The following is a 26,760-nucleotide window of genomic DNA, read 5'->3' on the forward strand; positions in this document are numbered from 1 at the left end:
GCTACAACAATGAATGGATCGGTGACATTGTTGAATGTATGCCAATTTCATGTGGAGATCCTCCTACAGTGGCAAATGCGTCAATAACGATGAATGGAACAATTTTACATTCAAAGGCGAAATATTCATGTGACGAAGGCTTTGCGCCTGCCGAAAACACATCAGCCACGATCTTGATCTGTTCATTAAATGGCTGGATTGACAAGGCTTGAGACAATAGATGGACGACAAGATTACTTAAATGTGAAAAAATTGGATGTGGACCCCCTCCTAAAATCATCAATGCTCTCTATGAGGTTAAAGTCGGAGGTGTCAACGATAGCCATAGTCAAGATGTTATATATTCCTGTCTTCCAGGTTATAACATGACGTCCACTTCCAGTATAAAACGTTGTCTTTCCCAAGGCTGGGAAAACACAACAGTAACGTGTACAAAAATAGCATGTGGAATTCCTAAAGAGTTACCAAACGCCACATGGGTTACAGATGCTGCCATGAATGGAACAAAGACAGTGTTGTATACGTGTAACAAAGGTCATGTTTTTGGACAATACCGTGTTGAGTGTACTGATGGTCACTGGACCAACTATGAAAATGTATCATGCCCTTCAATTGATTGTGGACCACCCCCTGATATAGAAAATACCAATCGAACAGTTCTCAGCAAAACGTTGTATGATGATAAAGTCTTATACCAATGTCCTGAAGGAAAAAATTGGACATTGTGAGTACTCTTCAAACTTCTTCGTTCTTATGCATCTGTATTTATTTTTTTACACTTTTCCGTCTGTATTTATTCTTCTAATCCTTATACAATCAGCTACCAAAATCTTACTAAATTAAGAAAATAATTCCTTGACAATCATTCTTCTCTCTTCAATCCTGCAATAATATTATATTATAGTCCTTTACTTTGAGGTCAAGATCATGAAAACCGTAACAAAATCTTAAGCTACTGCCATTTATTTGACTTCAAAATTCTGTGAAATAATACTTTCAAAAAAATATTTTAACAAGACGATCCCATTATTTTAAGTCCTCTCCTTTAAATGAAAAGTTTGTGAGTACAAGATATATATTTTTTCTCATAACTCATGTTTTTTAAAAGTTTGGTCCCATATAGTTCCCATATATTAAGAACGTTTAAACTTCTAAAACGTTTTGATAATGTCTATATAATTTGTTTTGCTCAGAATTTGTCGATCAGATGGCACTTGGCCCCAGACAGATAACATGACTTGCCAAGAAGAAAAAGGTTGTGGCCTACCTCCCAATATTCTAAATGCAATTCCATTATACAGCGGTACCAGCCAATCAAATGTCGTCACCTACGCATGTCAACAAGGCTATATCCTTAAGAGCGTATTCCCAAATGCACAACTTACATGTAAATTGGATGGATGGCGTGGAGAAATATCTTCTACAGATGAAATATGCGAGGTTATTGACTGTGGGCCACCACCATCCTATCCCAACACTATTTCAATCTACAACACCACGACAATGAACAGTTCTATCTCCTACCAATGCACTGATGGATATTTTCCTGCCCCAACCGGTAATCCAACAAAGATTTGTAATAAAACGGGGGATTGGTCAGAAAGTGAAAGTGCCATTTGCTATTCTTCAACATGTGGGAAAGTCCCTCTCATAGCTAATGCCATTTATAACAGCTCTGATGACATAAGTGTTGGCTCTGTAGTCTTTTACTCGTGCAATCGGGGATTTGGACTGGCTGAAAATAAATCAAGTATAATATGCAATTCCAACAATGAATGGATCGGTGGGGATATTCAATGTCTAAAACTATCCTGCGGTGCTGCTCCGTTTGTAAACAATGCAAAATATCTGCTAGAAGATTTCGGAGGCGTCCTTCAAGCAAAGTACACATGTGACGTGGGTTTCGCTTCTTCTGAATCTAACAATGTTTTGATGTGTTTGAGTGACGGTTTATGGAGTGGCCCGACAATTAAATGTAAGGCTGAGTTTTGCCCAGATCCTCCTGGGGTAGAAAACGCCATCTCTCACGTGCTTAGCAAAGAAATTGGATCAAAAGTTATCTATCGCTGCCATGTTGGTTATCGACATTGGTGGTTTGACTCAAAGACGTGCTCACAAGCAGGAACGTGGAGTAAGGATCGTGTAGAATGCAAAATCATTGATTGCAGAAATCCCCCAAATATTTCACATGCTAATGCATCGTACAATCATACCACATATGGTCATGATGTTAATTACACATGTGAGCAGGGATATAGGCTTACTCATGTTTCAAAGAAAACCTGCACCAAAGATGGAATTTGGTCTCATGATATGGTGGAATGTATTGAGGAAGGCATCATTTCTTGTCCAGAACCTCCAAATGAGCCGTATTCAACACTATCTTCTGACAGTTTAGTTGAAAGTATAAACTATGTGCCAGTAGCTCACTATGTCTGCAACTATGGCTATACAATGACTGTACAGGCGTATAGTAAAACATGCAGCAGGTTCACGCGATACACATGGCTTGCTCTCGGCCGCGATGCTTGCTCTCCAATTGTCTGCGCTAGCCCACCTATTCAATATGACAACGTCACGGTTAATCAAACTGGGGATACTTTTAATTCTCAAGCATTTTACACTTGTCTCTATGGTTTTGAACAGGTTGGTCCAGGTGTCAGTACTTGCCTTGAAAATGGGAAGTGGTCAACTGAAGTCACAGAATGTTACAAAAGAGACGTTAAATATTGTTCCAACCCCCCGGATTTGGACAATACTAATGTAAAGGTTTATTCTTACAACGGGGAAGCAATATATTCATGTGCTCCTGGATACACGGGTAACTTAATTCATTTGAAATGCAATGTGCAGAGTGGAAAATGGGACGCGCAAGGTGATTTTGTATGTAAACCACTTGATTGTGGTATGCCACTGAATGTGTCAGATGCTTCTGTGACGGTATACGAAACAACTTTTGGTAACAGAGCCGTCTATGAATGTTTATCGGGGTATCTCCAAATGGGCCCATACATTTTAATATGTAACTCATCAGGAGGGTGGTCAAGACCCGAGATAAATCCGTGTCAACCTATTGTAGTTGAATCAAGTAATGACGTAGCATGTCCTGTTTCGATACCCACAATTCCTAACGCTAAAGGAAAGTTGGACCTGTCAGGAAAGACTCCAAAATTAGTGTATGAGTGCAAATCAGGGTATACAGGCCCGGATACAAACGTGTATGAGATAGCATGCCTTGCTGACGGAGCTTTAGGAAATTATTCTGGTGTTGTATGTGAACCTGGTGGAGAATGTAAAAATAAACCAAGTATTGAAAACGCTCAACGTATCAGCTTTGTAGAAACAATTCCAGACACTGCCTCTGGTGAGATATCTTTTGTGGCAGGCTATAAATGTAACCAAGGATTTGTTAAATACGGAACGGAACCCAAGGACAATGTTACGAGTTTAGAAATTCGATGTTCTGTCACAACCGGTTGGGGACACATACCTCGCTGTGATATCATTGATTGTGGGGAGACTATTCCTGTCAACATCACATCAGTTATGGTGCAAGATGTAAGATTTTTATTATCTCATCCATTGTTGCTATCTTAATTACCTTTTTCTCTAAATTTGAGAAGTCTATAATCCCACAACTAAAAGCAGCAACGATTCCTTATAACCATTACTATCATGACCTACAATATCGTTATCATTGATATCATTATTGTAGAATATCCAATTAATCATCATTATCATCAACAACATCATTTTTATTGTATTTATAATCATCATCATCATCATCATCATCATCATCATCATCATCATCATCATCATCATCAGCACCATCATCATCATCATCATCAGCAGCAGCAGCAGCAACAGCATCACATCATCATCATCATCATCATCATCATCATCATCGTCGTCAACATCATTAGAATCATCACCACATGAAATACAAGTTCAGCAAGTAATGACTTCAATGATGCGTCATTTATTGATTTATTGCTATGTTCATCAAATATACTAGATTTCTCCATGATTAGATTGTATAGTTTGTTTGTTTGTTTGTTTGTTTGTTTGTTTTTTTTTGTTTTTTTTTTTTTTTTTTTTGCCTATTTCTTGTCACTGAGTCCCGAGAGCTACAAAAATAAAGTTGCATTTTTTCCCCTCTATATTTCATTTTAAGTTAAATTCGACAACATACGGCTCAAGTGTAACATTGACTTGTCGTCCTCCATTCCTTGGCATTGGAAAAGTTTCTGTATGTCAGGAAACAGGAAACTGGTCTCGGGTATGTAAGACTCTTAATTAAAATATATATTCAAATTTATTTTTCTATCCTTATATAAGACGGAAATAGAATTGTGCACTTGTCCAGTCTTTGCAAACTGCGGTCGTTCTTAGTTGATTATTTTACGATAGTCAGGAACGTTGTTTTAGGGGTTTTACGCCACTTTTCCGGTCATTTTAGCGCCAGACGAAAAAATAGAGAAGTTGTATACCTGAAGTTAAAAGCACCAAATAAAATGTGAGACACAAGGTACTGCTTTTAATAGGGAACAAAAGATTACACACGTAATCCATTAATGTTCATATTTTGACATTACCTAAAAGTGCCATCCAGGCACAAGCAAAGGATTCCGCTATGAAATATCCACTTAAATGCTTACAAAGGACAATTTTGTGTTAATAACTAAAAACTAAAATGGTAACATAATAAAAAGATGATTTGCTAGGAAAAATGAAACTTTACATTTGACTGCTTTCCTCTCAGCTATGGATTCTTTGCCATGACTGGAAAAAAGCTATAAATCTCAATTCAGAAGAAAAACAGGACAGACAAAGCTAATTGCTTACAAACAATAGAATGAATGAAGTCGATGTCTCTGATCTTTGTTATTGTTATATGCCCCAGTTGGGTAATTTGTTCTTACTAGATTCTCTCAATCAAACTATTAAAGAATAGGGTCACACATAGAATATGTGGGTTGGTACGATTGATAAAGTCGATACAACAGGTGAGTGTTATACTTAAACGCATACCATCGATAGTAAAAGTATATTATCTAAATGATTTTAAAATCTTAGATAATGAAATTGATTATTGAGCACTTAATTTTCTTTTACTTTACTTTCTCAAGACTGCTGTTTGATAAATTTACTCCGTTTACCCACTCACCCCCATCTTTTTTTCTCTTCCCACCCTCCTCTCTCTCTCTCTCTCTCTCTCTCTCTCTCTCTCTCTCTCTCTCTCTCTCTCTCTCTCTCTCTCTTTCTTTCTTTTTCTCTCTCTCTCTCTCTCTCTCTCTCTCTCTCTCTCCAGGTGGAGATGGTGTGTCTAGCAAATTATTGCGATGTTCCCCCACCCATTGAAGGAGGCAAGTTGGTTCCCGTTTCTGTCAATAAGCAAATTCACGTGTCTTCCTGGTATGTGAAATGCGATGATGACTACCAATATTTGGCCAGGGAGAATGAAACGATTTCCTGTATTGTTGATGAGATGTTGCAGGAACGCTGGGTTGAAAATGACACGTTGAGAAGCTGTGTGAGGACTTATTGGACTAAACCGGTGAGCTGGTTTAGTCGCTTTTAAATCATAAGTGATGAATATTATAACTATATTAGGCTTAAACGTGGTCACCAATAGCAATGCTGTAAGCGCGAGACATGTTTTACTTTTAAAACATATAACTATCCATCCCTACTTCCTCTTTCTGATGTGTATGTGTGTATATAATATAATATACCTTATATATAGGTAGTTGGTCGGCAGCGTCCCAAAGATCTTCGTTTCAACTTTATCCGTCCACCTAATGCCCCAAATCGTCCTTAGACTTTTGTTTATAAAAGTCTGTAATTTTTTGGTGATGCCTTTGGTTGTCCTCCATGTCTCTGATCCATACAGTAATACAGACTATACATCAGTTTTAAAAATTCTTTGTTTTGTCGAGACCCCAATGTATTTTGATTTCCACATTTTCTTCAGGGCTTGAAAGGGTGTATGGGCGTCGCCAATTCTTGATGCGACACCCTTGCCCGTGCCTCCATTTGTGTCTACTACACTGCCCAGATAAGAGAGAGTCTTTCCCTCTTCTACTTCTGGGGTTTCATTTGAAATCTTTATTAGATCTTTGTTAGTAGCTTCTATTCTTAAGAACTTTGTTTTCACTTTATTTATGTTCGGACCAATTTTTAACGATGCTAGGGTCTCAGTCTAATTTTGCATATGTTGATATATGTATGTGTGTTAGTGTGTGTGTGTGTGTGTGTGTGTATGTGTGTGTGTGAAATCAATGCAATGTCGACTGCAAAATCCAGGTCTTCAAGTTGCTGCCATGGTGTCCGTTATATACCGCTGGATTTTCCCATTGTTGAATTTCTCAACACGAGTTTACCACAGATTTCTTGTTTTCCTGTCATGTATCTTTTCTAGAGTTTGAGGCGTCACCCAAGATTTATGTTCATTTTTCTTTATCCCAAGCTCCTCCTTACAAGTGCCTGACCATATCTGTTTGGCTTGTTCCCACCTCTCTTCAATGCTAATATCGTCGCTCAAATGTTAAAGCATTTGGTATCTATTTGAAAGGTGTAGCTTGAATTTCTCTGCTGTCTCTTTTTCTTTCAGAAAGTTGGTGTTATATCGTGTCTTTTGGTTCTTTAAAACTCGGAACTTCTTTAGGCAGAGACGGAGTGATGCTATTACTAAATGGTGATCTGATGCCACCTTGTAATGATCTCCATAATTCTTGGTTGATACAAAAATCATCTATCTGATTCTCAGTCCAGTGGCAATTCAGCAGTTAGAATTTGAATCAGGATTCAAAAGTTCTAGTCAAATAGAACAAAAATAAATATCAATCTTGAGCTCTTTTTAAATAGCGCAATATCTACTAAACGGACTCAAAGCGCTTTACAAAGGGTCCCTAGCCAACAGCAACATTGAACATGTAGGACTGTTAGGCGATATTGCAAGAGTCAACGTTGTTAATGGCAAGGTACTCATTTTAACCTGAGTACCGTGAGAGAATGTGAGTAAAGAGTCTTTTCCGTGGACTCAACAATGCACCGCGTGTGACTCGAACCCAGGACCACTTGACCACACAGCCGCAAATCGTAAAAATTAGACAGATGATGATCGTCACCATCATATCGGTGTTGACGCTAACTATGATTTAGCTCTGCTGTCTGTCAGCGTGGTCCATTCATGTAAGCTGACATTGAGACGGAACTGTCAACAATAATTAGAAAAGAACCAATCATTGATCTAGAAGCAACAACAATAAACCATTATGTCATTCATGTTTTAATGTCGGATTAATTGTTGCTGAAATGATTTTTAATACACAGTTCTAACTATTTTTAACAGAGAAAATACAATTGCAAACTTCTAAGGCTTTTAAAAAAAGTTTTGGGGTATGGACCTCCCTTTCCTTATGCCGTGGAATAAATCTCTAATTAACCAGTTAATGGCGTACTCTGAGAAAATACGTATTAAACAATTTGTCAAGAAAACTCGTCCTTCAGATATCGATCGATTTAAATGATCCTCATCTTGGCTAAAACTCTCAAACCTGGGACCTCGTATTTTCCATAGTACGGCAGTTAACTGGTTAATTAAAAGAGAACAAGGGAAGAATCTTAGAATACCAGTAACCAGGAATATAACATTGTTGTTGTTCTTGTTTTTTCTGTTTTATTTGTTTTTGTTTGTTTTGTTTTTAACAGTTCAACGAAGAGTTCTTTACGCCACTGCCTTAACATCGGCTGCCATATTTCAACACAATATCAGCATGTTCTGGAGGGACGTATCGATTAGAACTGGCCCAGGGGTGAGCTTGAAATATTTGAAAAATTATATTCTATCGGACAAAATTAAGTACACACTTACTCGGAACTATGTTGAGTTTCACGGCCTTGGCGGAAAGTTACAAATTTATACCATTTGAAATATTTTTCATTTCTGCAATATTTGATATAAAGATAAATAGTTTATTTGAATGTATAGAAGAGCTCTGGGTCTTTTACGAAAGCGCGTTAGAAATAGATGATGACAATAGCGGAAGCAAACTCAAAATTCAAAAAAGGTTTAGATAAAAACAGTTTAGTTTTGATGTCGTCTATGACCACCAAAGCCGTATATTATCTTTTAAACCGAATACGGGTTTTCCGTGGAAGATGTCAGGTTCTCAACACACTCGACTGAAGTAGTCTCCAAAATGTCAACAAAAGTTTGAAATAATCCGTCATTCTTTTTTTTTTCGTGTGGACGGACTCTTAATTCTCTTTTCATATGGTCTCGTAGATGTACCATTTGGTTCATGTCGGGTAAAACAGCTGGTCAAGTATCGATGAATGGAATATTATCATCATTTAATTTTTTTTTAAATTCATTCAAACCATGATTTGGTGCGATATCAATAAAAAAAACATTGGACAAATTACTCTGAAGAATTTATCATAAGTAATATTTTATACGAGTTTGCGTCATACAAGTGCTGAGAACTGAAACTAAAGGTAGACCTATCTATATAATCGTATTCTCACTTTTGTTTTTTTTTTAATATTTATATTTCTCTCGCTAACCTCAATCAAATATATCGCTATAAAAATTGTAAATAGTACAGAATTTTAAAGAGGAAATATTGATGTGCGTTCATGGACAATTGTTACAAGGTGGGTCCCATACGACGTTACATGGATGCAGGTCTGACATCCGAGCGTAATGATGGCCAAGTTCACATTGCTGTAATGGATACCAATGAGTGACAATGAGCCCATAATGATTTGGGGCACCAGACCACCAAATAAACGCACGTAGGTCCCATACAAATAGAAAAAAATGAACGGGAATTCCCAAAGCTGAGTCGATTATGGGACCAATAGAAAATCAATAAATAAAAACAAATGTTCTAAACATTCAGTGGTTTTGGGGGTAGATCTATCTATCTATATCTATCTACCGAAACTTTGACTTCAGCAATGAAATTTCTACTGACGACACTTTATTATCGCCCCGTTTTCAAAGATTGGAATGTTTGTATAAATTACTACATCGTCCGTATTGTGGGTGACCTAAGCAACCCACTCACTTTTATTGCACACCGCTGAACATGTGTAGTGGTAACAGGCCAAAATAAAATATGTACACACCCTTCAGGATTTTTTGTACCAATATCATAGACGTCTATGAATGATTACGGAAAAAAATGTTTTAAAAAAAAATAGAAACTAGAGCATTTTAATGGGAACAAAGAGGAAAAAGGGGTTGCAAGAGATAGCATGATATGATATAAGGAATATGATGATATGATATGATATGATATGATATGATATGATATGATATGATATAATATGATATGATATGATATGATATGATATGATATGATATGATATGAAATGGTATGATATGATGAGATGAATAAAATATGCTACGGAACTATTTTGGACATTCTATGGAGATTCATGTAGCTTCGTAGTAGGTTGGTCTTCTGTCTATTTCTTAAGGGGGGTGGGGGGGGGGGGGGGGGCAAAAGAAGATCCATGCCATTTCAAGAGGAAGAAACCTGGCACAATTGAATTCATATATGATTGCTTTGACCTCCAATTCAAGTTGTTAGCTAACAAATTAATAAGCTTGACAACATTATCAATCACAGCCTCGAGTAAAACGAATGTAAACAAAAATCTCAGTTCATTGCAATGCTCCTTCAGAGCAATAGGCCAATGGAGTCGGAGTTTATCCTGGTTTCTACAGCGTGAAACGGACAATAGCAATTGATTGCTACCCTTTGGATAAGACACCAGTCTGTCGCAAAGTACTTTCTGACAGATCTAACTGACCCAGTTACCCAAATTACTGTTGGGTGGACAGGGGGATCAGAATAAGAAAAAAAATCTGACTTCACCCGAGATCGATATCGGTCTCATTGCGTGTGAAGCGAGTGCTCTACCAACTGAGCTATTGGGACTCCGCCACTCGGTTGTAACACGTTTAAGTGTACACAATTATTGATCTAAGATTCATGATAATTTGTTAATAAACAGAGGCTGCAGTGTGGCATAATCATTATATTTTCTACTCCTGGAAGAATATGCATGAAATGTAAGTAGCGAGATCGCTGGTTTGAGAGTTTTTGCCAAGATGAGGGCCATGTAAATCGATCGTAAAAGGAAGAGTTTTCTGGCCAAATTAGTAAACACTTGTCTTTCCAGAGCACGGCTGTTGATTGGTTAAATTTTAATTATCAAAACGCGTCCTTCTCTATGCGGGCATTCATCTCAAACTCTTATACCATATTGGTCAGAATCAGCGTGGGTGCGCAACCGGATGCGCGGGTTGACGGAGGTAGGAAACAATAACAAACCCACATGGTTGCCATTACCTCCACCATCATTCTCGCTCACGGTTTGTGGAAAGCACTTCATTACAGGCACGTAATAGTGAATCTAGTTTTTGTTTTGAACATTTCTATTATTGTTCTTTGTAAATTGACCCATATTAAAAGAAACATACAAACAAAACAGGCATGACCAGTCACTAACAATGCCGTGTAGTGTGTAGACAGTAACACAGTACGGTGAACATGACTGACACTGGGATCGGAATGTCGGAACCCATGAGTCGTTCGCAACTCTGCCTCACGTATTCATTTAATCAGTCAATTTAATTTTTATTAAGCTTGCGTAAAACATACAAACAAAAAAGACATGACCAGTCACTAACAATGCAGTGTAGTGTGTAGACAGTAACACGGTACGGTGAACATGAATGACACTGGGATCGGAATGTCGGAACCCAGTAGTCGTTCGCAACTCAGCCTCGCGTACTCATTTAATCAGTCGATTTAAATTTCATTTAGCTTGCCTATTCTTCAAGTTTATGATATATTCACTTTTTCTATTTAAAAAGGGTAATCCAAACAGACCATAAAAACGATTTTATAATAAGCCGACTTCAACTTCCATCACTTACGACACGAACTTATTTTGGGTGTTTTTTTTTAACAAAACCGTTTGACTCAAACTAAAGCTTCGGCATTGGATAAGGAGCGAGGTCCCTGTTGCCATCTTGCTTAGTTTATACAGAGACTGGGTTGCCAGCTTGGCTGTTCTTGATAAATAGTAGTAAATAGCACAACCTTGTGCAATGAGAGATATAATATATATAGAGAGAGATTTTGAACAAAAAACGAATATCTCTCTCTCTCTCTTACCCTCTCTCTCTCTCTCTCTCATTTGCCCTCTCTCTCTCTCTCTCTCTCTCTCTCTCTCTCTCTCTCTCTCTCTCTCTCTCTCTCTCTCTCTCTCCCTCCCTCTCTCTCTCTCTTCCTATTTCATCTGTCACACTGTTTGACAATCTTCTTCACCTGGCTCACTTGTACTTGTAATATCGGGTGTAAGGTAAAATTTTGAACAATTATTATTCTTTATAAAATGCAGAAACTTTGCAAATAAACCGATAGACTAGATATTAATTCGATTCGAAAAGTGGAACACAAAAGGAGAATTTGCGAATACCCGTCCAGACATAAGCGTCATGGTCTTATTTATAAAGTGCAGAATCTTTGCAAATAAACGGATAAAATAGAGATTAATTCGATTCGAAAAGTGGAACACAAAAGCAGAATTTGCGAATGCCCGGTCCAGACATAAGTGTTATGGTCTTATTTATAAAATCTAGAAACTTTGAAAATAAACGGACAAGATAGAGATTCATTCGATTCGAAAAGTGGAACACAAAAGCAGAATTTGCGAATGCCCGGTCCAGACATAAGCGTTATGGTCTTATTTATAAAGTGCAGAAACTTTGCAAATACACGGATAAGATAGAGATTCATTCGATTCGAAAAGTGGAACACAAAAGCAGAATTTGCGAATGCCCGGTCCAGACATAAGCGTTATGGTCTTATTTATAAAGTGCAGAAACTTTGCAAATAAACGGATAAGATAGAGATTCATTCGATTCGAAAAGTGGAACACAAAAGCAGAATTTGTGAATGCCCGGTCCAGACATAAGCGCTATGGTCTTATTTATAAAGTGCAGAAACTTTGCAAATAAACGGATAAGATAGAGATTCATTCGATTCGAAAAGTGGAACACAAAAGCAGAATCTGCGAATGCCCGGTCCAGACATAAGCGTTATGGTCTTATTTATAAAGTGCAGAAACTTTGCAAATAAACGGATAGACTAGATGTTATTTCGATTCGAAAAGTGGAACACAAAAGGAAAATTTGCGAATACCCAGTCCAGACATAAGCGTCATAGTCCTATTTATAAAGTACAGAATCTTTGCAAATAGACGGATAAAATAGAGATTAATTCGATTCGAAAAGTGGAACACAAAAGCAGAATTTGCGAATGCCCGGTCCAGACATAAGCGCTATGGTCTTATTTATAAAGTGCAGAAATTTTGCAAATAAACGGAAAAAGCAGATTAATTCTAATCGAACAGTGGAACACAAAGGCAGAATTTGCGAACAACCGGTCCAGACATAAGCGTTATGGTCTTATTTATAAAATCTAGAAACTTTGCAAATAAATGGATAAAAAAAGAGATTAATTCGATTCGAAACGTGGAACACAAAAGCAGAATTTGCGAATGCCCGGTCCAGACATAAGCGTTATGGTCTTATTAATAAAATGCAGAAACTTTGCAGATAAACGGATAGACTAGATATTAATTCGATTCGAAAAGTGGAACACAAAAGCAGAATTTGCGAATGCCCGGTCCAGACATAAGCGCTATGGTCTTATTTATAAAGTGCAGAAACTTTGCAAATAAACGGAAAAAATAGAGATTAATTCTAATCGAACAGTGGAACACAAAGGCAGAATTTGCGAACAACCGGTCCAGACATAAGCGTTATGGTCTTATTTATAAAGTGCAGAAAATTTGCAAATAAACGGATAAGATAGAGATTAATTCGATTCGAAAAGTGGAACACAAAAGCAGAATTTGTGAATACCCGGTCCAGGCATAAGCGTCATGGTCTTGTTTAAATGAAACAATGCCATTTAAAAAATATATGGTCAATGAGTAATTAAGCTAAATATGCAGAGTTCAAATAGATAACTTGATCTGTGAATTTTTTTTATAATTAGCTGTTTTTATTCTCCATCATTTAGGTTATGTGATTAAGTTTATAATTGAAATACAAACTTTATCTCACTTATCAATGTTTTGCAATAAAGGAGAGTGTGAGTGAACCTGAGCAAAGGAAATTATTTGAGAGAGTGATATTTATCATGCTTTTCAGTTTGTAGTTGAATTCTAGAATGGATTCTTTATAGTTCTCATTGATTGTATGTCAGTGTGTCAGTCTTTAGGACACCGATTACCCTAATGCGGCCACAATTTACAATGTGACGGCCACAAGCCCGTTAAACGCAGAGTGGGAATTGTTGTTTGCAAGTAATGCTATGGTTTTAATAGGATATCTGTCTCCTATTAAAATACATTCCTGTGTTGGATTTTGGATTAAATTCATGTCTTCTTCGGATTTTGGGATATTTAATTTTCATGGATTGTGATTGTGATTTTCAAGACTATTAATGTAAGTAAATGCCCAAATAGATATTTTTATTCATTTATTCTTTATTTATTTTTTTTAGTTTTGTTTTGTTTTGAAGCATTTATTATAAGAAATATTGTACATATGCACTTATACACCAAAGACTATATCCTTTCAACTGATTATTATTATTATTATTATTATTATTATTATTATTATTATTATTATTATTATTATTATTATTATTATTGTTATTATTATTATTATTATTATTATTATTATTATTATATAATAATAATAATAATAATAATAATAATAATAATAATAATAATAATAATAATAATAATAATAATAATAATAATAATAATAATAATTAATAATAAGTGCATTGAGTGAAATCCCAATCATGGTTGCCCAAATAAAACTGGCGCTAGAATCCCGACTACCTGTCTAAACGAATGTTGTTTGTACGATACATACTAACTACACGTTCAATATCGGGGCAGAAAATATACTTTTGGTTTTATGAAATTAAAACAGTAGTCCCACATTGTTCTTTGATGTTATTTGTGGTTGCATTTGCTTTGAAACTTACACATTATATTGTGTTACATTGTTTACAAAATATTTCTGGTACTCGTATGCATGTGTAGTCAACGGACCACCGGTCAATCGTGTTCTTTATTATTTTATTATTAATTTTGGCTTGACATCTTACATATGTGAATTTGACAGGTTGTTATGGATGGTAATTATAACATTAAGTGATTTTTAAACATTTTTACGGCGTTTTAAATGTCTTTCTTGCATTCATTGCCGAGCACCTCCACTTTTCTGTTACTATTTTAACGATCAGCTGATTTTCTCTTGCCTCCCCTTTAATTTCGCGGACTTTTTTCAGAACGAGGCGTGGGAGTGGCTAATAGTTTAAGTATAGTATGAAATTCAATTGAAATGTATCATTTAACTGTGAAGGGATGCGGTCTAGTGATATGACACTCGCCTTCGGACTGGAAGGTCCAGGGTTCGAGTCCCGCGGCGCATAGTTGAGTCCTTGGAAGAGGATATGTACTCACCGCATTCAGGGGTAAAATGAGTGCCTAGCCGTTAACAGCGTTGTCTCTGTCGGAAAAATAATTATAGTGTGGCCTAACATGCGTCATGTCTCGTCTCACGTGTTAAGTGTTACTGTTATCTAGGTATCCTTTGTAAAGTGCTTTGAGCACATTTCGTGGATAATTATTCTCTAGTTATAAGATTGGCCATAATATAATATCATTTTATTGGTTATATTTATTTACATTTAGACAACATAATATTGTCAGTTCACGCTCCCTCTTTTCAGTAATTCACCAATAATAACATACCGCTATGCACGTGGAGTTAAAGGCCAAGAGGAATATGCCACACCAATGCGACTTGTTATTTTCCCGAAGAAATCCATTGCAGAGGTGAAGTACCGTATCGGAGGGTTCCTGAAAATTCATCTGAGCAAAAGATTGAAGGTTTTAAACGGCCAGTTTCTAACTGTGTGCTGCCAGTTCTTTATGTTCAATGAAACATTCAATGTAAGTATCAGGGACCACAGTAACCAACGACTAACTGTTTTCATTGAATAGTTCAAGCGAGAAGCACAAAGATAACGCTTTTGGCGACATCACTGATCACTGGCGGAGCTATTTATTTTTACTTCATATTCACATATTACTATCTAAACAGCTTCGTGTTTTAGTCTATATATATATATATATATATATATATATATATATATATATATATATATATATATATATATATATATATATATATATATATATATATATATAGTAAAATTCCCTTCATTCATACCCAAGGGGAAGTTTTAGAGTCGATTCGAAGGGAATACCACTGGAATAATCCCACTCCTTTGTGAGCTACAGCGAGGTGACTTGCTCAATGTCACACTGCGCAGCGGGTAGTCGAACTTGGTACTTTTATAGTAAGAAGCAAAGATCATACCGATGAGCCGATGAGCCACGCTGCCACTTATTTCTACATAAAAACACAAGTTTCTCGTACAGTGAACGGGTGGTCGTAATAAATCTGCATTATACACACTACCGCATTTCTCAAATATATGATATTCTATCAGATTGGGCCATTATCCATAATAGTATTTTTTTTTACTTGAGCTTTTATATAGCGCACTATCCATTAAACGCACTCAAAGCGCTTTACAAAGGGCCCCTGACCAACAGCAACACGTGACATATTGGATATGACACCTGCTAGTTGATTGTACGCTTTGAAGAGCTAATTTTTACCCGAGTACGGTGAGAGAATGTGAGTAAAGAGCATTTTCCAAGGACTCAACTAGAGAGGCTCGAACTCAGGACTAGACCACACAGCCTCTGTTTTCCTAATGTCAAAATGAAAGATTGAGAAAATAATTGTAAGATTTCCACTCTTTTCACCTATTTTTCTGCATTGAACAAAAACGTTGTTTCTACACGTGTTCAATAACATTGAAGACGAACTTAAGAAATATTAATGGTATTGGTATTGAAATTATCTAGCATACAAATTTTACGCTTTAACTCCCTCCTCAAACTCAAAAGGAATGAGAACATGCTATACATAATTTTGTTTTGAAAAACGGCACCTATAACACGGGATTAATTTTCTTATAACTATAATAAAAATATTCTTCAAATTTCGTGATGTGATGTGATTAACAAGAAATCTGAATGACTAACTGTTAGATGTATCATAACGAATGTGACTATTTTCCTGAAGTTTATAAGGAGAGAGTTAAAAACCATAACTAATTTCTTTTTTTTTAAATTTAGATTTCTTTTAAAAACATTCAGTCTTTTGTTAAATTGAATACAGATATATCAAGAAAAAATATGGTAGGTATAATTAACAGGAGACAATAACACTTTGATGTTACAAATTTTTGATTATTTAGGAAACTCATATCAATTTCGATTGTAGAGTAACGGAAATGGGCAGTAATTAAAATTTCATGAAATTTGACGGAATAAATTAGATTCTTTTATATATTTTTATTTATCTGATTTTCTTTGGAGTTTTTTGTTTTTTAGTTTTTAGGTTTGTTCTTTTTGTTTTGTTTTGTTTTTTTTGTTTTTTTTTTTGTTTTATTTTTTTTTGTTGGGATTTTTTTTTCTGGTTTATTTGTTTGGTTGGGGTTTTTTGGGGTTTTTTTTTTAGGGGGGGGGCGAGGTTGTTGTTGTTTTTTTATTGGGGGGGGGGGGGGTAATGATTGTCTTTTACAGAAACTTGGCGGCTCAACCAAACTATTATATATTAAGTTGCTGAAAATATATTATGGTCACTCCTAACTGAATGTTTAAGGCAAGAACGAGTAATCATTTCAGCAATAAAAAAACATCTATAGGAATATTCATGATGAATGCCTATACCTATACTGCACAATATAACTTGCTTTACACGATATTTTTCATCTCATTGTTTTGCAGGTTTTTATAGACGGTAAATATTTTGGAAGACTTGTTTATCCCATAGACGGAGACGAATCCAGTAAGAAGTTTGATTACACATTCGCAAAAGATTTCTGGATTAGAAGAGATATAAGTTTGGACTACGTTAAAATCAAATACAGCACGGTAACCGCTATATAAAGAAAAGTTACCGTTTATTACACCTCAATAATAGTACTCCTAAAATCAGTATTATTATTACTTGTAAAAAAAACATGTTGTACGAACGGAAGGCATAATGTATTGATGCTATGCGTTTATGTAAAATACTCACAACATCCGCCATCCAAATATGATTTACCAACACACAAATCTATGTGTAATATTTAACGTTTAAGGTCTGATTAATACAGGTGGAATAAAACTGACGTCACTCAGGTCTTTGTTATTGATTTTAGACAGTCGTTTTAAATATTAGTTCTCACTAAATTATATCAATCAGACTACAAACGCTCAAGGTTGCACATAGTTTTGTGTTTTGGTGTGTTATATCCGGCTGACGTATGTTGTGAGTAGTTTACCTTAACTCGTAGCATCAAATGTACAGTTTATTATAATTATACTCCTATTATAGGGGTGATTCTTGAAAGAATTAGATATGATTTTCCAAAGGCGTATATGGCTATTTCTACCATCCAAATCTGTCTTACTCTGAAAATACAAACAACAACATATTAAAATATTTTGGAAAGAAAGCCCCATGTTTGATTGAGAGTTTTTGGCAAGATGAGAGTCGTTCTAATTGATCTAGATCTAGATATATATGAAGGGCGAGTTTTCAAGCCAAAAGATAAAAATTCTGTCAGATTAGAAGATTTGCATGTTGTTATTTTTAAAAATGTTTATGTCATTATCATTATTATTATTATTATTATTATTATTATTATTATTATTATTATTATTATTATTATTATTATTATTATTATTATTATTATTATTATTATTATCATGATGATGATGATGATGTTGATCATCATCATCATCATCATCATCATCATCATCATCATCATCATCATCATCATCATCATTTTCATCATTATTCTTATTATCAGAATCCATATTGATATTGAGTGCAAGCGAGTTTCTTTTCAGACCTCCTTGTCCACCCAGAAGTGATTGAATAGCTAGGTTTATTAGTTCTAGCGGAAACTACTTTACATTGGACGAGTGTTTTATCCAGACGGTAGCAAGCAGTTGCTATTTGTATGTTTAACGTCATAAAAACTGGGATATAATTGGCTCAATACGACTAATGGCTCAGAAAGACTACTGTTTTGTATCAGCATATCTGATTGAGTAAATATCCTCTTTCTTCTCAAAATACATATACGATATTGAAATAATAAGGTTTATGTGCCTTTTTCTGATTTATGAGATCATTCATTGATTATTGAAACTTGTCTTTAGGATCTGCTTTAAGTGATGACTAGAATAATAAAGGCGTCCGCCTCAGTGCAACGCCACAAAGTGAACCAGGATGAGGTGACGTACTCAAGGCCACACGACGAGCAAAGGATCAAACTTTATGCCTTTGTGTACGAAACAAAGCCCACATACATACATAATCATTTTATTTCAAGGGGGGTTGGGGGGGGGGGGGTATAACTGATGTATTGCACTGAACGCAAATGTGAGCTCCTCTGTCAGCATATCGTTCTCTCTCTCTCTCTCTCTCTCTCTCTCTCTCTCTCTCTCTCTCTCTCTCTCTCTCTCTCCTCTCTCTCTCTCTCTCTCTCTCTTTATATATATATATATATATATATATATATATATATATATATATATATATATATCTGTCTTTCTTTCTCTATCCCTCTATCTATATTTCTATCTATCTCTCTCTCTCTCTCTCTCTCTCCCTCTCTCTCTCTCTCTCTCTCTCTCTCTCTCTCTCTCTCTCTCTCTCTTTCTCTCCTCTAGAGGCTTAGCAGTTTTGCTCCCACTGCGGCGCTGTATTTCGGCTGACGTACATGTTAACTTGGTATATTTTTTTTCCGATTATGATGATCTTAGGAGTTAATAAATGGACTTTTAAAAATACAACTTATTGTCAGGCTTATATTATGAAACCTCTTTTATGACATGTGCTTGGTCAATAAATAAAAAAATATATATCAAAGTTTTACATAATTTGCTTGAGGTTTGTTCTTTTCTTGTTTTTTCCGGTTTGGTTTTGTTTGGACGTTGTTTTGTTTGTTGTTGTTGTTGTTGTTGTTGTTGTTTTGTTTTGTTTTGTTTTATTTTGCTTTTTTTTAAATGTTTTTGTTATGTAATGTTTTATTGGGGTTGTTTGTTGTAGTTTTGTCTATGCTTGTGTTTGTTTGTTTGTTTTTTTGGGGGTTTTTTGTTTGTTTTGTTTTGTTTGGGGTTTGTTTGTTTTGTTTTTTTGTTTTTTTGTTGCTGTTGATTGTTTGTTTGTTTTTTGTTTTGTTTTTTTTGTTGTTTTTTTTTTTGGGGGGGGGGGGGTTTATATTTTGTTATATGTTGGTCGGTTTGTTGATAATAGTTAATCGTGCTTTTTTAACCATGTTGGTAATGTTTACAAATGCTAGTGTTATAAGTTAGATATTATGCAAGTTCAAGCATGCTTATTAATATATAGTATTTATCCCAACGCTTCCATCATAGTCAGTATACGTTACAAAGATGCATTCATTCCAATACAGGAAAAGTAGAGAGCGGTGGGGGCTGCCTGAAGTCTGGGATCGTGAAAATACTAACGAAAGAGGGATAATGGAGAGGCTTCGGATAGGAACAATACAGACAATGGACGTTTGGGTTTGTACCCTTCGTCAGCACAATAATAAACAAATGAACGTGGAGCGTGTGCTGACGAAGGGTTTGTACCCGAAACGTCCATTGTCTGTATTGTTCCCATCCGAAGCCTCTCCATTAACACTCTTTCGTTAGTATCCATTCCAATAGTAAATCACATTATCTTAACAAAATTTTGCAATCATACATATTAAAAACTTAAATATGAAGGGGTATATGTTCTTTTACCAACGCCAAGACCTAGACTTTACAATGATTTTTACACATCCGGACATTAGACACGATAAATATCGTTTGACTTCAGATCAAGATGTGATACATTGAGCTTTTTTTTTTTGGAGCCTTGTATATAGCGCAATATCCACTAAAGTGCTCAAAGCGCTTTACAAGGGGTCCCTAGCCAACAGCAACATTTAACATGTAGGACGGGACATGACGCCTTTTAGGCGATATTACGATTTTTTTTCGACAGGTACTCATTTTACACCTGAGTACGGTGAGAGAATGTGAGTAAAGAGCCTTCTCCAAAGAGGTCTAGTGGTCTAGTGGTATGACACTCGCTTTTGGATTGGGAAGGTGCTGGGTTCGACGAGCCTCGCTCGTCGCATAGTTGAGTCTTTAGAAAAGACTCTTTACTTACATTATCTCACCGTACTCAGGTGTAAAATGAGTATCTGGCCGTTTACATGGTTGTCTCTGTCCGAAAAAAATTGTAATATCGCCTAACAGGCGTCATGTTCCGTCCTAAATGTTAAATGTTGCTGTTGGCCAGGGACCCCTTGTAAAGCGCTTTGAGCACATTTAGTGGATATTGCGCTGTGTAAAGGCTCATTTTTTTCTTAAGGACTCAACTATGCGCCGAGCGAGGCTCGAACCCAGAACCTTCCGATCCGAAAGCGAGTGTCATACCACAAGACCACATAGCCGCACATTGTCTAGACCATCAATGCTGGTTATGAGAATCGGAGATTTTGATTTAATTGGCCATTGGTAAGAGGTTAGAAGCAGCTGTTGTGATAATAAAAACATCTTTGACACGGTGGTAGTGAATGACGATAGTATCGTTATTCGTAGTAGTGACGGTTACGATGATAGTGGTGGGTGTGCAATGATGGTTAAAATTTTAGATTTTACTCATTCAGGGAGGGGGAGTATTTTGTTGTGATTGTTGTATTTTTTCTTCTTTTTTTTTCTGTTGTTGATATTGGCTTTTTTTTTTAAATTTATATATATTTTATATATATATAATATATATATAATATATATATATATATATATATATATATATATATAATATATATATATATATATATATATATATATATATATATATATATATATATATATATATATATATTATATTTTTATATATCTATATTTTTTTTTTTTTTTTTTTTTTTTTTTTTTTAAATTTATTATTATTTTTTTTCTGGCACTTTCTTTCCTTTTTCTTTTTCAAATATCTTTTCTTTTCTTGTTTTTAATGTTTGTTTTGATTTTTTGGGGGTGGGGGTGGGGGTGGGGGAGGGGTTGAATTGAGTTTTGTTTTTTTTTATTTTGGAGAAGGGGGGGGGGGTTGATAAGGGATTCTTTTTTGGGGGGATGTGTTTTTATTGCTTTGTTGTTGTTGTTGTTGTTGTTGTTGTTTGTTTGTTTGTTTGTTTTGATTTGTTTCTTAAATTAATTTTTATTCTGATTGTGTGTATGTTTATAGGAAAATATTTCCTAATAATTTTAGGATGGTGGGGGGGGGGGGGGGTATTTCCTTGGGGTATTTTAAGGGAGGGGGGGATAATTCCTTGGGGGTCTTATTGGGGTCTTATTGGGGTTTTTCTTGTGTGTGTGTGTGTGTGTGTGTGTGTGTGTGTTTTGTTTTTTGTTTTGTTTTTGGGAGGGGTTATTTTGTAGGGGGAATTGTTTGTTTGTTTGTTTGTTTGTTTGTTTTTTTTTTTTTTTTGTTTTTTTTTTTAACTTAATATTTAATTCGATTGTCTTTTTGTGAGGCTTTGTGATCTTATGTGGATACATGGATTCAGACCTGGTGGTCCCTGGTTCGAGTCCGACTAAAGAAGGTCAAAATTGAAGCGGTCTCTTTATTCAGTCTCCCAGTCAAAAGTGTAAAATGAGTATGTGACCGGTAACACCGATGTCACAGTCAAAGAAAAATGTTATATATGTGCGCCTTACAGGCGTTATATCTCGTTTTATGTGGAAGTGTTGCTGTCGGTTTGGGACCGATTCTTGTAAAGCATTTGTGGACATCTAGTGTATTTGCGCTCTTTAAAAGTTCACTTTTATGGTTTATTTTAAAATTCTATTTATCTATGTTTACTTATTTGAATATAGACCTAGATACATTTTCTTTGACTGTGAAACTTTAATACAAGGGAGCCAAAATATATAATCCCACTTTTTTAAATTCTTGGAATAGTTTCCCTTTGTAATATGGCGGCGCCCATGACACCGAGACAAACAAATTGAAGGTCTTTCAGATGCGTTGTGTAAAACCTCAATTTTAAAGTTCTGAAGGATAAGATGTCTTCAATGGCCAAATTTACACTCGCTGGTTCCGTGGCAGTTACAACTGGGATAATCTTTTATGTTCATTACAGTCAAAAACGTGACAGAGCGGTTAGTATTATACTGTGCTTGGGTGTTTGTTTTTCCTGGGAGTGGGGGTGGGAGGCCTTCCGAAAGCTCCTCGTGCTAGCTTTTCTTTTAATTTGTATTTTCACCGTAGATCTTTTGTCATGCGTTTATGTATTCAATTTTTCAATATATAGAAGCGTGATAAAAACTCTATAACAGACATTGATAGAGTAATGAAAGTTTAAACTTTCCAAGTACGAACATTGTTTTGGTTTTCCGCCGCCATTTCGTTTTGTAAAATATTGAAAGCAATCTTATGTTTATTTTCCATTAGGGTTAGCTCGAGGTCGGAGGATTTTCTTTTCTTTTAGGGTTAGTCTCATTAACGGTGCTAGGGTGTTTGTTTTTCCTATTAGGGTTAGATAAGGGTACTCGATTTTGTTTTTTCTTAGGGTTAGTTGAGGGAATATTTGAGTTGTTTCCCTTTAAAAAAAGAGCTTTTATATAGAGCAATATAATAATAATGTACTTTATTCATCCAAAAGGAAAAGTGTAGAACGAGACATAACGCCTGTTAGGCGATATTACAATTTTTTCCGACAGAGACAACGCTGTTGACGACCAGGTGCTCATTTTTCACCTGAGTATGGTGAGAGAATGTGAGTAAAGAGTCTTTTGCAAGGACTCATCTATGCGCCGAGCAGGGCTCGAACCCTGGACCTTCCGATCCGAAAGCGAGTGTCATACCACAAGACCACATAGTAGCACAAGGAGCTTTCGGAAGGCCTCCCATAGTGTAAGTTGTATGTGTAAGCGTATAATGATTTGATAATCATTTCAGAGGTAAACAAAAAAAAATTAAAACTTAACATTCTGATCAAATGGCTGTCATACTTTCATCATCAAAATTGCAGTTAAATTAATATTTATTGTGGCAGACTTTGGTGAAAAACTTTGCGTCGAAAATCGCAATGCACATTAAATTAGTATGAAGCACGAAAATAACAAGAGATGCTATTATTAAACTTCGTGAGATGGAGAAGCTTACCCTTTTAACTCATCAATTAACTTCAAGGCTGAACTGAATTTATTGCTTAAATTCGTTGACAAATTACAACAGTTTTCTTCCTTCAATCAATGTTATCAATTGTGTTTTTTATTTAGAAAATAAAATATATAATTGCTTAAAAAACTCTGTTTTTATCATTACTCCAAGTGACTCTTTATTGACATCCATGCACATTCCATGCACATGGGGGCAGGGTTGCTCAGCAGTACAGTCTTTGCTTCTTACCCAAAAGGTACAGAGTTCGATCACCCGCGTTGTGTGGCCTTAAGCAGGTCATCTCACCCTAGCTCATTTTGCGGTACTGCACTGCGGCCGACGCCTGGGTTATTCTGGTCTTCCCTTGGAATAGACCCTAAAGAGAAATTTCCCCTTATGGGATGAATAAAGGGAATTATATTTTTATTATTTATTTATTTAATTTGTTGGGGTTTTTTTATCACCAAAAATTTGACTAAAGAAGCTGGAATTGTAACTGGGTTAGCATTTGGATTCTCTTCTCTTCAGTCCTCATCCCACAGCGGATGTCGACCACCGATGAAACTTTTCCATCCTCTTCTGTCGGCCAGTCTTTTCATCTCTTGCCAGCGTATCCCAGACCTCTCCAGCTCTACCAGAAGGTCTCTCCTCCAGGTGACATTTGGATTAACTGGTCAATAATATAGAACAAAACTGCTGTTTTTTTGTTCTTTATTTTCTTTTTGAGGAGGGGAGGGGGGGGGGGGGGGGCACAAAATATGTGTTCATGCGTGTATGTGCATGTGTGTGTGCCTATATAAGTGTGTGTTTGTATGTGGTCATTTTGATAAATCAAAACTGTTATCATTGCCAAACATAAGGCTATGGGTTTTTGAAGATTTATTTTCCTTTTTCATAAATTTCAGAGAATGAAGGAGGGAGTCTTAGTTGACATTGCAAGACAAGAGCGGAAGAGACAGAATATTCACCAATTGGAACTGCAGTCTGACCTCACTAAAATTCTAAGACGTAAACAAGAAGAGCAAGAGAGAAATGAACATCTTCAAGCCCAACTCAATAAAGGAGATCAAGGATGACATCAAGAATCGTCTATAATTTATGGACAGAAATTTAACGCATCCCGTGTGGCTTCATTATTTTATCTCATTCCCGACTCTTGGGAGGAAAGTGTTCAATTTGATATTTGAATTATTTGACAATGCTGGATATTGCTGCAATCCTAATTCTTTTTAAACTTTTGAATAAATTAGATAAATTATAAAGCTCTATTCTGCTATTGTAGTTTTTTTTATGTGATCAGTGGCCTCAAATTGGCAATATGTCAAATTCAAATGCAATCTGAACTTGGGTTAAGTTTATATGTTTTATGATTTCAATTTCAAAATTAGGTTTTGACATCTGGTTTACCCAATACAATAACAGTTTGAGGCAGTCGGTCACCTATGATTTTCATGAAACGCTGCTTTCTCTTTGGATCAATCAACAATATGTAATCTATTTTAGTAAGAAGAATGGACATTTATATACTGCTTCTTTATAAATTAATTTTGCCCACAATTGTTTGAGGATGGCATTCATGTTGACACGGATGGATTGCACAAACCACTTCAAGATCAAATTCTGATGCACAAGGACAGTTTGCTCTTGGAATCTTCATCTCTTCCCTATTCAAACCATTCCCCTTTGTCTTACTTTTTGTTGTGTGATTTCAAACATGGTCTAGACTTCTTTGACTATCCCATTTTCTTCCATTTTACTGGCACTCAAATGACCTAAGTGGGGGTCTCAAGTACCGTAAAACGCTTAAACACCCCCCCCCCCCCCCCCCCCTCTAAAACAAAAAACAACAAAGCATTAGATTGTTGTAACTTTTATTTTTAATATGATAAAGATGATGATGATGCGATGGTGATCTGTATATAGAGTAATGATAATAATACTGATGATAAGAAATAGAACCAGAATGTCAGCGGTTTATATATTCTGTGCATTACGTATAACTTCAATCTCACAAAACCATAGATTTCATCATGGAAACTTATCATTCATTCATAATAATTTAAGATTGAATGATTGTTATTGGTAGACAAGTAGGCTTTTCCCCCAAAGGCCACTAGAGATTGGAATATACTGCCAGATTATATTGTAACCGTGATCAATTGATTCATTTAAATATCCAGCATGCACAACAAAGTGCAGTGTTTATCGTCGGTGTTGTGGTGTTGGCTGGGGAAAAAAGAGAAGATGATGATTATGTTTATTATTATTATTATTATTTATTATTATTATTATTATTATTATTATTATTATATTATTATTATTATTATTTATTATTATTATTTATTATTATTATTATTTATTATTATTATTATTATTATTATTATTATTATTATATTATTATTATATTATTATATTATATTTATTTATTATTATTATTATTATATTATATTATTATTATTATTATATTATTTATTATTATTATTATTATTATTATTATTATTATTATTATTATTATTATTATTATTATTATTATTAGTATTATTATTAGTATTATTATATAGTTAATAGAACAATGATGTATGATGAAATGGTAACTAACAAAACAGATTGATGACCTTGTTTAGGGCAAAAGCTTATATGAAATCAAAGACATGGAAAATGCTGTTTAATTAGAAGACCATGGTCGTGTCACATCCACCAGGATGAAATAAATGTGTTCAGTTTAGCATTAGCCCGTGGCGGGGGGGGGGGGGGGGTGTTAAGCTCTTTTGTAATGTTGAAAGTTTGTTAACAGATAAAAAACCTTTTTGGTTTAACAGTTTGTTACTGCTCTCATGGTGAAATCATAAAATATGATGTCAATTTAAAATCGACTCCCACCTGTAAAGAGTTAAGCATAGTGATTGATAAAATATGAAAATCAAGAGATATTACTCGAACACGACTAATGCCGTTATTCATTATAAATGAGTTGTTTCCCTTTTGTCAGTGGTGGCCGATTGAAGCCTGATATCATAATTGTAACGAAAAGGTGGAAAGGGAAATAGCGCAAGCGTTTTGGGTATAAACCTGTTATCGTATTTTTTGGGTTTCAAAATATATCAGGGACAATTCCTAGTACAGTATCGAATACCACTGGACAGCGATATGATGTAAATTTCATTATAAGTACCATAATGACAACATGATAATGATAAAGGGAAAAGATGCTGCTATTTACAGTCTGTCTGACATGGGCATTCGAGGCAGCTGGGTTGTTTGTTTGTTTTGTTTTGTTTTTGTGTTTTTCTGTCTACTTTGTCTCAGTCTATGCAAGCTGATTTATTGATTTTTCTTGTATTTTTTGT

The 26,760-nt window shown here is 35.3% G+C and overlaps 2 protein-coding genes across 2 annotated transcripts; both read left to right on the forward strand.

Annotated features, from left to right (window-relative positions):
• The first annotated feature begins 365 nt into the window (after positions 1-365).
• Positions 366-4,954, forward strand: LOC144962850 (sushi, von Willebrand factor type A, EGF and pentraxin domain-containing protein 1-like). The gene is made up of 4 exons (XM_078896186.1): positions 366-724; positions 1,194-3,558; positions 4,175-4,279; positions 4,904-4,954. The coding sequence occupies exons 1-4, from the start codon at positions 366-368 to the stop codon at positions 4,952-4,954; spliced, it is 2,880 nt and encodes a 959-aa protein (XP_078752312.1).
• Positions 4,955-22,223: 17,269 nt separating this feature from the next.
• On the forward strand, positions 22,224-25,684 carry LOC144965459 (protein PET117 homolog, mitochondrial-like). Its single transcript, XM_078900830.1, has 2 exons — positions 22,224-22,410; positions 24,319-25,684. Exons 1-2 carry the CDS (start codon positions 22,315-22,317, stop codon positions 24,487-24,489), a joined length of 267 nt encoding a protein of 88 aa, XP_078756956.1. The 5' UTR covers positions 22,224-22,314; the 3' UTR covers positions 24,490-25,684.
• The last annotated feature ends 1,076 nt before the right edge of the window (positions 25,685-26,760 follow it).

This window comes from Berghia stephanieae, chromosome 1 (genome assembly GCF_034508935.2).
Source record: "Berghia stephanieae isolate SIO BIC M18660-M18661 chromosome 1, UCSD_Bste_1.3, whole genome shotgun sequence".
NCBI lineage: Eukaryota > Metazoa > Mollusca > Gastropoda > Nudibranchia > Aeolidiidae > Berghia > Berghia stephanieae.